Here is a 14,277-nt window from a genome sequence, read left to right on the forward strand (position 1 = left end):
TGTGGAAACAATTTTAAGTATCGTTTGGCTCAAAGGGTTCAAAGCGATTGAAAGTTTTCCATAAGAAACTACGCTAACTTTGCTTATCGGCGAAAAAACTAACTGTTTGTTGTTGTTTTTCTGTATCTCATTAAAAAGGAAAACAAAAACAATCAAAAGTCATATATACGCTTGAACTCACAACAAAACTCAGCTGTTACTTTGTTAGACAACAAATTTACGCTGCGCGAAACATATTATTTGCGCGAGAAAGAGCAGAGCTTGCGCTCTTAGTTTCCGCTTATATCGTGAATTCACCACGAATTGGAGAGACAGGAATACTGAAATATACGCGAAAGTCCACCCTCAACACGCGAATGACAGCATTTGAAGTCTCTTACTGCCTGCCTCAGCTGTTGAGCGCCACCAGTAACGGCACTGTGTTGAATGCCAACAATTTGTAGCGCATAAAATACCCGGACCTTTGTCAGTTTGCTCAGTAGCCGATAAGGAATCAGCCAGGAAAGTTCATAGCTGCATAGAAAGTCCCGTTAGACCCGAGTGAAGTGAAGAAAAGCGCGCGCGCTCCTTCGTCCCTACGCTCTATTTTGTACTACTCAAATTGCAGGCGAGCAGTAAAGTTCAAAGTGGTTGCAGTACTACAAAGGATAACGCATCCTTTCACACATACATACATACATCCATACGTTCGCAGCACACCAAGTGGTTACACATATACAAGCAAATAAGACTCTGCTCTCCACTTCGTACTCGTGGGGTGCACAATGTGGGTAGGTTGTGGTGTGACAAGCCACAGTGCGGCGTTGCTTTTCATTGAATGCAAAGTGTAAATGTGTGGGTGGCAACACTCCACCTCACCACCACCAGCTCACCGTTATTTACTCGCATTACAGCCGTACGGTGTACATAACTGCAAACGAATGCAAAACTGAATAATCATTAGAAAGCAAAATGTGTAGAAAATAGAAAAAGTGAAAAAATAAGAACAAAACAACAAAGAAAGAAACGAAAGCAAACCAAAAAGGATAGTGAAATACTACTTACATACGAACAAAGAAGGATTGGCGAAGTTTTTTGGCCTCTACGCGTTCGTGGTGTTCGTCGTGGCCGCAGCGGCAAAGGAGTAAGTGAAAGTTGTGCTATGCTAAGCTGTGGGCAGCGAGAGCGACAATCATTTTGTGTGAGTATGTGTGTGTGTGTGTGACAGGCACACTGGCGGGCATGAGTTCATTGACTGAAAAGAGGTGAAAGCCTGCGAAATAACGCTTCAGTGCCTTCTCCTTATTTTCGCTAGTGCCCAACTTCCTGCTTGACTGACTGCCGCGCTCGCTGGCTGCCTGCCTGACTGAGTGACTGAGTCACTGTGGATGTAAACAAATTTTCATAATTAATGCATTGTGTGCGCGCTCGCTTGCTAAGTTTGATTACTGTGTGTGTGTGTTTGAGTGCAACTTTATGTACATTTGCCATATGAAGACATAACTGTGATTTAAAGTTGTGCGTTGGCGTTCAATTTGCGGATGTAGACTTCATATAAACTCATTTCATTTGAGTGTCAATGTATTTTTAGCACTTTATTGTTATTAGTAAGCAATAAATATGATGATATTTGCGCAACTTTTCCATTCGATTGGCGAAAAGTTGAAAAGTGTGGAAAATATAATAAAAACTTTTATTGCTAAAACTACCTTTTGATGAGATGAGATATGTAAGAAGCAAGCTTTGGCATTGTATGGCTAAGTGCGTGGTTATTATGCGATTAGTCATAGTGTGATATGGCCCTGTTGTAGTGTATAAATGTTTACTTTATATATTTAACTTAGTTTAACAATTTTTATACCAATATACATTTATCAACATTATTAGGATGACGAGACGAGTTAAAATCAGGATGTCTGTCCCTCCGTCCGTGCAACGGATAACTTGAATAAAAATTGATATATCTTGTCGAAACTTGGTACATATATCCCTTGGGACCGTGTGTTGGCGAAATCGGACCATTGCCACGCCCACCAAATGGCGAAAACCTATAAAGTGTCATAACTAAGCCATAAATAAATTTGTGAAGGTAGTATTTGGTACAGAGGATAACACTAGGGAGGGGCATATTTGGATGTAACTTTTTTTAAGTGGGCGTGGTTCGCCCACAAATATGTTTTTTGTATATATTTCGCAAACCAATAAAGAAATATAAAGCAAACTTTCTGCAGTCGTTTCCCTTACGTAATCGGTTTATGGGATGGTTTAATTCCATCTGATTCCTTCACTTTATAATATCTACATTAGGAACCAATGAAGATAGCGGAATAAAACTTTGAGCTGATTTATCCCTTGTGGACAATTTGTCGAGATTGACTATATCTTTTCAAGGTCCCTTATATTGAACATGAAGAACTCATTGCCTAAGGATAATTTTTTACCGTTATTATAATGAAAAATAGAGGAGATGTTCACCTCATAATATGCCTCTGTACCAAATATTATTTAAATCGGGTCATAACTTCTCCTAACTCCCATATACCTAATTATAAGCTTTTTCAGAAACACGGTGAGCTTTGTACCTTAAGAATAGGTTAATATGTTAAAACTCTTAACCAAATTAAGTGAGCGTATAGTCTTGGATATAATGTAGTTTGGTGGTGACATCGGTATGGGAATTATCTTATACAATAGATGATCGTTTTCTTAATAAAATTACATCAATAAATAGCGAGAGTATAAAATGATCGGTTACACCAGTACTTAGCTCCTCCTTACTTGTTTAATATCTGTGTGTCATTGGATAATATAAGAAATCAATACTTCTTAAGACATTTTTTTTCTATTCGGGGGCTGCATTTAGATCATAAAACCAAGAAATCGGAGGGACAATATAAAGGCATATAATATAAATTATATAATAATAAGGAGCTCATTCGAAGCTCCGTATTAAGTAGTGCAGATAAATTTGGATTGGGGGGTCGATATCTGTTTCACCAAGATAATGACTCCAAGCATTAAAAATTGGTTGGATATTTACAATATTAGAGATGGAAAACAACTTAGTAAAGGAAGTGCCAGAAGTTATCCCCAAAACTTACGAAAAAGTTGTGGAAATTAATGCAAAGGCGATTGCACGAAGTTATTAAACAAAAATTATATCTCACTAAGTACTAATTTTAATATATGTTATTGATTACAGGTATCAGTTAGAGGTGTACGAATACGGATTTTGCGTGTGTTTATGCTATATTTTTTGTTTTTGTGGAAATATTACTAACTTTTATATAAAAATCAATACGATTGGCACTCTGCAGTTATTTTTCATCCAAATCTAGTTTTTGTTTTCAAAATTGGTTCGAAAATGTATATTTTCGCTGAAAGAGTGAGGTGTACGAATACGGATTTTGCATACTGTACATATATATCGGCAATAAATAGGAGTAAAATAATTTAACGCATCTGTAATTACTTCGGAGCTGTGGAAGAATAGCGAATCGAACAAACAGTTGTTCAAACTTACTGGCAGCGCCTAATAGGTCCTCTGGTGCAATTTTTTTCTTGGTTTCTCATAAACAACTATTTCAAATTTTAAGTTTCTAAAATGAATAAAAAGTTTAAGTTTTTATTTTTGATAATATATTCTAATTGGACATATTCATAACAGTAAATTGTTCTAAACTTTACGAAGATTACTTGGTAGCATTGAAGAAAGCGGTTATATAACTTTAGTGGGGTATCTAAAAACTCTCTTGTATCGAATTCAACTCGTTAGTTTTCGTGTTGTTAACATTAAATTTTACTAAACAGAATAATGCCTAAAGAAGGCAAGTAAAGAAATGGCGAATCGCTTGTAATCGAACAGTTTCGACTTTCTAATAATTTAGAATCTTTACTTTCTTTAATATCTATTAGTCTTCACCAACATTTACTCAAATGCACAAGCAAATCTTTGCAAGATGAAAAATTAGATATCGCTATATATACAACTAATTTTGGTCCCATATTTTCATGATACTCTGTTATCTTAATTACTGAAGTAATTATAAGATGATGTATGGATAATGTTGCTTGACTAATCACATTGAACAAGTCTTCCAAACACACTTATACATACACACGTATAAATCATTATTTTCTCACCTTCCACCTAAATTTGCTCAGATTAATTACAGACAACTTTGAAGAGCTTTACTTATTCGAAGGAAGAAACCAATAATTCACCTTGCAATCTAGAAACTTTTTTGACCACAAGTCTACTTGAATCACCAGCTTTTAGGTTAGAATTCGTGGAATACAAAAACTTTTCAACGATTCTTAAACAGTTATGGGGAAGTCGTATTCATTGAACTGTATTTGCTTCTAACACACAACTTTTTACGGTTTCGTGCAAATATTTTTGATATCATAAATTATATTTCATACTTATGGAGTGAGATAAATACCAGATACCTTGCTAATCGATGCTGGGTTCGTCGTATCATACATCATTTATCATTCAGCTCATCTGTGTAAATTTACCTCACATAATATTTCTCACCTTCTCAGACTCTCATTTGCTGTCAGCTGTTGGCAAAATGCTCATATATAAATTCATACAATTTTCCCTGGTGCTTTACCTACTCAGACACAGGTTTGCCAATTTCAAGGTCAACGGGAGTGAACCAAATACGCCAGGCATTTGACATGTCAATAAAGCGGATTATTCGGGGTGGCTGTGCTGTCCAATTTAATAAAAACTGAGCTTTTTAAATGTACAGCGACGAATGTCCAGCTGCATGGTGAGGGTGGAGCAGATGCGAATATATGTTAATAATGTTTGGAATGAAATATTTTTACTCAAACCGTTGAATCGCGTTTCCTTTCATTCTTATTTCATATGATATTCCATTTTAATTCGTAGTGTGATGTGAATGTGTGTTGTCTGCAAGCGAATTAAAACTACTTAATTTTATTTCGCGGTCATATAAATTAAATCAAGTTATCTAGAAGAATGAGTACATATTTATTAGGGGCATGCTTGTAGAGTTCTATGGAAAATACATTAAAATGTTATGCATTGATAAAAGAACAAATTTTTGCAGATAAAAGTTATGGAATTTCCTATATGTATTCAGAAGCCCCAAAGTGCTTCAATTTGTGTCTAAAAAGTAACCGGAACCGTTAATATAAATAAATTTCATATGTGGAATATATGACAGTTGATCATAATCGAGACGTCAACAAACAACTTTATTGAAAAAGCTTCCCGTGAAAGCTTCCTTTAAAACATTCACCGGAAATATTAATCAATCTTATGATTGTTGTTCTCGTGATGTTATAAGTCATAAAAATCGAATGCGTTTTTGATTTTAGACGAGACGAATTCCATTATAGTCATTTTCGAAGAATATCAAACAAATGCCAGTATATGTTCAGTACACAGTAAAATCTCTTGAATTGGTTTTTCTGAAATTTCACTTATTACACCGGTCAACACGATTTTTGGGTCTGACATATACATGTCAAATTTTAGCAAAGTGTATTCAACAAAGTGAACTAAGTATATGACATTTAATTTTTTTTACCCGAATTTGACATGTTTGTTGCCATTGATTTAACCCTTACATTTATTCAAAAATTCAAATTTTGAAATTCAAAAGTAAACAAATTTCAAACCAAAAAAAAAATATTTTTTAAATGAATAAAAGAAAATGCCGAATACTTTCTGCTTATGCAAAACAACTCATGGAAGCAATTTACTAATGTTTTGTGCTCCAACTGGCAAATTGCAAACAATTTAATCAATATATATCATATTGTTCAAGATAAAAAAGACTGGTTAATGTAAACAAATACATGAAAAGTTTGCTTTCGTTGAAATTAGAGCAATTTTTCGATTTTTAAGCAGAAATGACTGATTTTTATATTTTTTCTACAATTTCACTATATATTATTTTTTTTAGGTTAAAATAGGCTTCATAGGCTTCGCTAAGTTTCAAATTTGTTGATAAAGCAAATTGTTAACTTCTAACTTTAATAAATTCACCGCAAATAAAACATAATGAATCAACATCATTTTTACACTGACTTGATGCCATTTTTTAACTGAGTAAATCACTAATATTGTTGTTACTGCTATAATAAACAGGTTAACATTCACTACTGTGCCTCTTACAAATAATAATACTGTTTACTTTCGGATTAATCAAAGTGCTGTCTTCTTTGATTTATGAAATAAATTAAAATATACTTATCGATGTAGATCAGCCCAAAGCAAATTTAAAGAACTAAAGGTTAATATTTAAGTGTTTTTCAATGTCTAGAATCATAATTCAAGCATAAGAACAGAAAATCCAAAAAAAATATTTTTTTTGTTGACCGGTGTTATATATAATACAAAAAACTTTAATATAATAACAACTGATTTTAGCAACAAGTATTTGAAATTTCTCGTATTTTTTTTGATAAAAGGCTTGGAGGCTTTGGCTTGGAAAATTCATTATTTCATAACAATTTGAAACTGCGGAACAGTTTTCTAATTTCAGGTGAACAAATTTCAAAAGCTGCATATGCAGTCAAACAAGCAAAAATTGTTTCGGTGAAATAAGATTACAATATATAATAACAATGAGTGTACTTATGTGATTACAATTCCTTGAAGTAAAAGTGAATTCGCAAAATTTGAAATTTGAATTTCATTTTACTTTGTAGAATATAGAGAGGAGTAATCCCTTAAGCAATATCATGTTTAAGTTATTTCCTGTTTCCATTAAGATTAGAACTTTAATACTGCGAAATTAAAATAACAATTGAACCACTTAAAATTTTTAAGACATGTGGTAGTAAACAAGTGAAAATGGCAAATGTTCTTTTTCTCACAATTTTTCTATCAGAGGGCAGGAAATTGAAATTATGTTGAATTGTTTGTATTTAATTTTTAATTAAATTTATTACTTCATCTTTAGTTTACTTAAAGAAAAGCGTTAAAAATTTTGGCTTTCTATAAACCTTCAGGACATACGGTAAGACTGACAATAGATCCCGAACGATTTGTTATATGTTCATTAATTTTCATTAGTTTTTTAAATAGTCTTTAATGTTTGATGTAGTTGGATTATGAAGATGTTTCGGATATACTCATATGTATATCCAATCAAACCAACAGTTGTGTGATATTCTTGATTTAGCTAGCCATTGAGTAATTTTGAGACGTTATATTAAACAAAATAATAAATTAAAAATAAAATGACTAACCTTGAGAGAGTTTTAGTCTAAAAAGCTATAATATTTCGAATTTATATATCAAAATGATAATATTTTGAGGTTGTACTCAAGGGTAAAAGACCACTACAAGATTTAAATCACTGTTATAAATCTAGGTAATTTATTACACACATACTCTCAAAATAGATGTCTCATATATGCTGTCTTTTTGGCCAATGCCCACCGAGATTTGTTTCGGCACATGTGTTGCACAGCCCCAAATTGAATTATTGATCGGAATATTTGGCAGGTGTAATCCGATTTATTTGCCAACAGTAGATGACAACAAAAACTATTGGCTCCTTCATACATACTCAAACTCGGATATACAATTGTATATATATATATATATATATATATATATATATATACATATATATATCACTATAGCCCAACCAATTCACTGCCCTCTCAGTATTGGCTGATCTACTTATTTGGCAATGGCCCATTAAATGGATAACGGCAGTGACAATCATCAATAATATATACTTTGTAAGTTCTTTAATTTAATACTAGCTTCCTTAAGTGACTAAATAAGTAAGTAAATAGGACTTTGTATAACTCACTTAGCTAACAGTACTTTACTCTTATTTCTGCTTTCATAAGTAATAACACTAAGACTTTTATTCAATCAACTACCCGGTAGAATGCGTGCGAATCGCAAGCGGAAAAATGGAAAAACTATTAAAGAGAAACAAAGTCCTCCACAAGGGGCGACCGCTACAGAGCCGGCAAGTGACATTGAATGATGGCGGAAAAGTGAAACAGCAGCCGGCTGCTGCCACAGCAAACACATTCACCGGCATTGCAACATTTTCTTAATGTCTGTAGGTTGTGTGTGTCTGTATGTCAGCAGTTGTGTTGCTTTTAAATCAGTCGGGTGAAAGTGGCCGTTACTTAAGTGCACCGACGAGTCGCTTGTGGCTGCAAGAGGGTGCCAAATGTTCAGGGGCCGCATGCTGCATCCGCATAATTCCTGCAGTCGCTTGGAAGACGCATATTAATGATTTGAAGTTTATGCAAAACTTTTCTTTGTTGCCCTTCGGTGCTTTCTGGTTTACGTGTCAACGCAACCGTTGCTCTACGCTTAGGGGAACTATTAAATATTTCGCTTTATGCACTTTTTATTATAAGCAGTGTGCGTGAGTGCAGAATGCCACTTTAGTCTGTTGTGTGCTTTCAGAATTAAGGTGCCTCTATTTATTGCTCTTTTTAGTATATTTGACGTAGTAGTTATATTTCCTAGATATTTGCTTCATTTGTCCGTCGCACGATATGTTGATTTATACATATTGGTTGCCAGCAATTAAAAATGAAAAGAATTATGCACAATGATAATAAATATAATTTTCTCCATTCAAGCCTCAAGGAAAATTAGGTGCTATTAAAATTAATTAAACCAACTAAAATAATAACAATAAAAAATTTTAACAAAACATTATTAGTACGACACTCAGTTTAGTAAATTGGGCTAAATTATTTTTTTCGTGAGGTTGAGGCATATGTAAAAAAGTATTTTTGTGTTGTTGGTTAACATCGAAATCTAAGTCTTCCAATAACGAAATTAGGCTAATTAAAAACCATTAATAAATCTTGACGGAACTTGGTAAAAATGTTCCTTGGGACCGTGAGAGGGTTGCTGAATATGGGCGAAATCGGACCATTTCCACGCTCACAAAATGGCGAAAACAAAAACCTATAAAGTGTCATAACTAAGCTATAATAAAGTTATAAAAGTCAAATTTGGTACAAAGACCCTAGCGAGCGCCATATTTGGATGTAATTTTTTTTTGCGAAGTGGGCGTGGTCCTGCCTCAAATAGTTTTTTTGTATATATGTATCTCTCAAACCATTAAAGCTACATATATACACCAAACTTTATGCAGTCGGTTCTCTTACGTACCATACAAAGGAATAACCTTTGAAAATTACTAAAAGTGCATTAACTCACTAACGAAAAACGTGAGAAACATTAAAATATTCAGGAGAAATGGCAGAAGGAAGTTGCATTCAGATATTTTACAAAATGAAAATGTGCGTTGCAGCGCTCACTTATTGGTGAAAAACCATATCTCCGGAACTACTCAACCGATTTCAATGAAATTCGGTATATAATAAAAACGGTTGACAACCACAACAACTTCCCATATAACTCAATTTTGAATTCCATCTGATTTTTTCACTCTATAAGATATACATAAGGAACCAATTAAGGTAGCGAAATAAAACTTTACACAAATACTGTATATGATCTCTGGCTTCATTTGTGAAACAATTTTCGTAGTCGGACTACAACTTTTCAATGTCCCGGATATCCAATATGAAGAACTCAGTGGCTTAGGAAAAATTTTCATCGAAAATATCGGTAAATGTCTCAGATATCTTAATTTAATTCAGAGGAAATATTTGTATTCCAATAGTGTGTCTGTGTACCAGAAATGGTTAAAATCGTATTTTCAAAAATACGATGGACTTAATAGCTTATAAATCGATTAATATGTGAAATATCTTAGCCAAATTAAGTGAGCATATACTCTCAGATATAATGAATGTTGGTGGTGAAAATGAGTGAATTCGGTTCAGGAATTACCTCAGCCTATATACTATATATGATGATTTTAGTTTTTTTTTTTTTAATTGGACTTTATGGGTCGAACTGTGTTATCTTAATCATAATATAGCATTAAATTGCGATTATATAAGTCAAGTTGCTTGTTATCTTTACCAAAACTATAAGAAACTATTCTATCATGCATACTTTAGCTATTTAGATCTTCTGTTAGTAAAAATATAACCTATAAAGATATTTTTGGCGTTTTTGTTGACTTTATTCCGTAAATATCGGTGAATACGTAGTTGATAAAATTAAAGTGAAAAGTTTCTTAGTAGATAATGGATATGGTTTATCGTTAAGTTAAATTTCGTTCATTTAGAGTTAAGCTCTATGATATCTCGGACGTTCGGTATAAAATTTTGATTAATTTAAATTACGACAGTCTGAAATGATCGGTTAGACCCAAGCCTGGTTAGCCAGTTCGAAATCCATATTCGCGGGATATTGGCAAGAAAGGATATTTATAGATTGACAATTACAAACCTTACTAAACAGCCGGGAAATTATTATTTAATAATGTTTTCACATGTCATTTTATTAAGCTTGCGAGGTATCTCCAAACGAGTATTGTATAATATAATTGTTAAACAAAATCACACAAGTAAAGGAAAGCCGTTATATTGGATATTTGCGAGCTAAGCAAAATTTCCTTTGGATTAGTGATTGGTGGGGTCTGATACATACGGTAAAGGGTGAACTGTTAGTAGAGCGGCTGAAGGAAGATAAACCCCTAATGCGATAATTTTATTGAAGCTACATATCATGCTGATGCCAAATTTTTCTATTGCAACGTCAAATAAGCGTGGTTTTTTACTAATTATATTTAGAATTGACTATTAGTTGCTAATATAATAATTAAATATGTGTTTCGGCATGGTTCCCATTGTACTTACATTTTTCGATTATCCGGAAATAGAGAATTATAGAGACTATAATAAAATTTTAATTGCCTTTTTATATGATTTACAACGAGTACTAAGTACGAGATGATAATAATGTTATTTGATATTTAATTAATGTTTTCAGAGTAATACCGCAACAATTTCGGCACCACCAACAAAATGTTACCAATAATATGAAACTTTCTGAAATGACCCGCAATATTATATTCGCTAGAAATCTTTTATGCGTAAAACGTGCGCTAGCATAAACCATTATAAACTCATGCAACACTTAAAGAGCCGTAACTAAAAAAGGCAACAGCAACAACATCTAAAAACCCCTGAGACACCGCTATCACATTACCAGCCGCGAAAGATGCATCAAGTGCTGAGCTATGAGACCGCTGTACGTGCCAACAGTTCGCGCGAGTTCCGCGAGTACGTCACCAAGCGCACTTGCGTCAGCCTCGTGCTCACAATCGCCTTCCTGACACTCATACTGGGTGAGTACGACATTATAAAGTCTTTATGGCTGGGATTTACTATTTCTTTATGAAATTAAATTCAAATTGCTTCCTTCACAGGCTATTTGCTGGGCAATTTCGTGTCGGAGCGAAAATATCAAATGCGACTGAACAAGGCGGCCGGCAAAGGCATCGGACCGCCGCACACGGTGGAGGTCACCAGCGCCGATTATGCAAATCTCAAAGAAATTAACGCTTACCAAAAGAACAAAGACAAACTGTTGAGCTCGGCGCAAGCATTGAGCCAAATGCTGCAACGCGACCAAAGCTATCCGGCGAGCTCCATCAATACGGACATATTCAACAAGTACATATCGTGCACACAGGACATACCACCTAGCACCAGCATGGAGTCCAGCCAATTTATTGAGAAGCTGGTGGATAATACGGCGGCACGACAACGCGATTGCTTGCGCGTGATACAATTGATTATCGATAACCACATGACAGGTGGCACGAACTGAACTTAGAGAGGAGAGGAGGGGAATGTGATATGGCGGTGGTTAAAGGCGTTTGCGGTACTTAAACCGCGAAGAATTGTTAGCGAATGTTTAAATAGGCAATATCTGAGGTTTTGTGCTGAAACGGGCGTGGCTGATTATGATTTTATATAATAGATATATATGTATAAGTATATTGACATCTTTCATAGTGGGCCAAAAAAACTTTTTTATAATATCAATGTATATTATTTTTGTAAAGATTTTTTCTAAACATATATACATACATACATATACATAGTAGTTGCATAACATATTGACAACACATACACATACCATATACATATATACACAAGTATATGTGTCGCAGCAGACAGTCCAGTCAAATAGGCAACTTTTGTGCTTTTACTTCGTAGAACCTACGCAGTGAGGCAAGCTCCCCAAGGAGCGAAGGGCGACGACGGCGTATTTTCATAAAATGCCATTGGGAATGTAAGAGGCTTTTAGTGACAGTAAATGTTGTTCTAAATACATAATGCATACAAATTAACTTGAAGAATTTAAACTAACACAAGCAAATATGAAGATAAGCAACCACAAATACACATACACATTCATATATATATATTTACAATACACTCACTTCCATTATAGGAATCATGCAAATCTAAGCCAAAAACACATTTCGACCGAAAAAGTTGTGTAAAAATGGAAAAACACTTTCAACGCGTTTATTATCCTTGAATGTGCTCAATGTTTACTTAAGGGAATACTTGTATGTATGTATATGTAAGCGCTCTTGTCGCTGCACACTTGTGTATTGGTGTACATTATATACATTAATAAAGTAGAATTTATTTATATGAAATACTTATGTAAAGATGTATGAAGATCTGTAATATGCCACACACATACACTCTTACAAAACCTATACATATGTATGTATTTGACATACACACATACACATACATTTGTTTTTATATGCAACATTCTGCGAGTCCCCTTGACGCTGACACTGAAAACAGATTATTTAATTATTTAAGAGGTACTGAAATTTTTACATGTACACCAAACAAGAAAAAGCAAGAACAACAAAAATTAATAATAATAAGATTTCTGATTGTACTTAAATGAAGAGAATTATGCCTGAAAGGTAGCGAAATGAATAAATTATTAAATATAAATGTGAAACCAAATGGAAAACAAAATGATTTTGATTGCGGCGAACAAAAGGGTTTCTTCTGAAAGAAATCATAAATTGAGTTATGAGGCATAGTGTGTAATAATTTTTGATTCGGTGTCAGTTATAATTTTATTTAGATTTAAGCTCTTCTTATTTAAGATATTAACAATTATTCCTTTTCTATATATGTATGTACATCCAAAAACGGCATTTAAGCAGTTCGTCGCTGATTCCTTCCGAAATGATTTCCGAAAGACTAAGTGGAAGGACTTGGATGGACTTCACTTGGTTTTGACAGTTATCATAAACTGGAGAAGCAATTGCGCAAACAGAGATGTTTATATCTCAGTTTGAATCAAATATGATTAGATGATTATAGTGCCAAATTGGCCTACTCTGGCCTTGCTTTTCATCATCGGAATGAAGAACACGAAAAACCATCCGTTCTCCATAATTTTAACTACATATTCATATTCAATTGTGGCTAAGGATTACAATTTGCCAGATCGGTTTGGCTGTTCTCGACATTTTGCGAGACTAACGAACAGCAATAAATTTTTATATCTATAGGTCACAAATTGTTTGTATGGGAGATTAGAAAAGTGCGGATTTTAGACTTTTTCATGGAATTTTTTTTTCTCCGTAAGAACCATCCTCGTACTTCAGGGATATTCTAAAAAAAATAATTAACGATATCGGTTCAGCTGTTCTCGAGTTCTACGCTTAGCAATACATTTAGCGATTCATTTTTATATTATAGATGTAGATATATGTACATATATATGTAGAATATGCATGATAGTATTGGTATTAAGCTTCTGGAGGGCTGAACTGTAAAAAGAACGTCGAAACGATATTTTAAAGCACTCTGAGACATAAACCCCTAGTTTTCTGACAGATAACACATATGATAGCTACTACTTAGTTGAATTGAAAATCACGGCGATGATAAATATGATTTTATAGGATAGAGTACGAGCCTTAATTCAATCTAAAGTTTTGGTCGTTGATGAACTGGTTGCTGACCATTCTCGTCATTTTATCCAGCCTATAAAAATACACAAAACGGTGGCTATTGTTATCTGACGAATCTGATGATCACGATATGTAGTCATCGATTAAATGAAAATTTACAATCTTAAATTTCAGTTATGTTATTTCTAAGATTGTGTTTCAGTCTATTTATTATTTTACCCCTTACTGGGTAATTAAATTTGTATTTGTCATGCTTAGAAATTTGTGAAAGTTAAGGGGCTACACCAGTGTAACCCATGAAAAATTAGGCTATTTTCGTGAATTTTTTTTCGATTGTTTCGAAGTTTTTTGCACTATAACATATAATAATGTATATTTTCAGCTATATTTTTCTTACTCAATTTTGAAAAATAACGGAGCTGTCTTCGGAGGTCTC

General features: G+C 33.8%; 1 protein-coding gene across 1 annotated transcript; it reads left to right on the plus strand.

Annotated features, from left to right (window-relative positions):
* Positions 1 to 491: 491 nt before the first annotated feature.
* LOC105214250 (uncharacterized) lies at positions 492 to 12,557 on the plus strand. The gene is made up of 3 exons (XM_011187575.3): positions 492 to 1,123; positions 10,865 to 11,222; positions 11,304 to 12,557. The coding sequence occupies exons 2-3, from the start codon at positions 11,096 to 11,098 to the stop codon at positions 11,705 to 11,707; spliced, it is 531 nt and encodes a 176-aa protein (XP_011185877.1). The 5' UTR covers positions 492 to 1,123; positions 10,865 to 11,095; the 3' UTR covers positions 11,708 to 12,557.
* The last annotated feature ends 1,720 nt before the right edge of the window (positions 12,558 to 14,277 follow it).

The sequence above is a fragment of the Zeugodacus cucurbitae genome, chromosome 2, assembly GCF_028554725.1.
Source record: "Zeugodacus cucurbitae isolate PBARC_wt_2022May chromosome 2, idZeuCucr1.2, whole genome shotgun sequence".
In the NCBI taxonomy this organism is placed as follows: Eukaryota; Metazoa; Arthropoda; class Insecta; order Diptera; family Tephritidae; genus Zeugodacus; species Zeugodacus cucurbitae.

Bases quoted from the DNA above. Each gene is read 5' to 3' on its own strand.
- LOC105214250 (XM_011187575.3), top strand. From the start codon at position 11,096: ATGCATCAAGTGCTGAGCTATGAGACCGCTGTACGTGCCAACAGTTCG. The intron at 11,223-11,303 runs GTGAGTACGACA...CTTCCTTCACAG, and splicing joins CTTCCTGACACTCATACTGG to GCTATTTGCTGGGCAATTTC.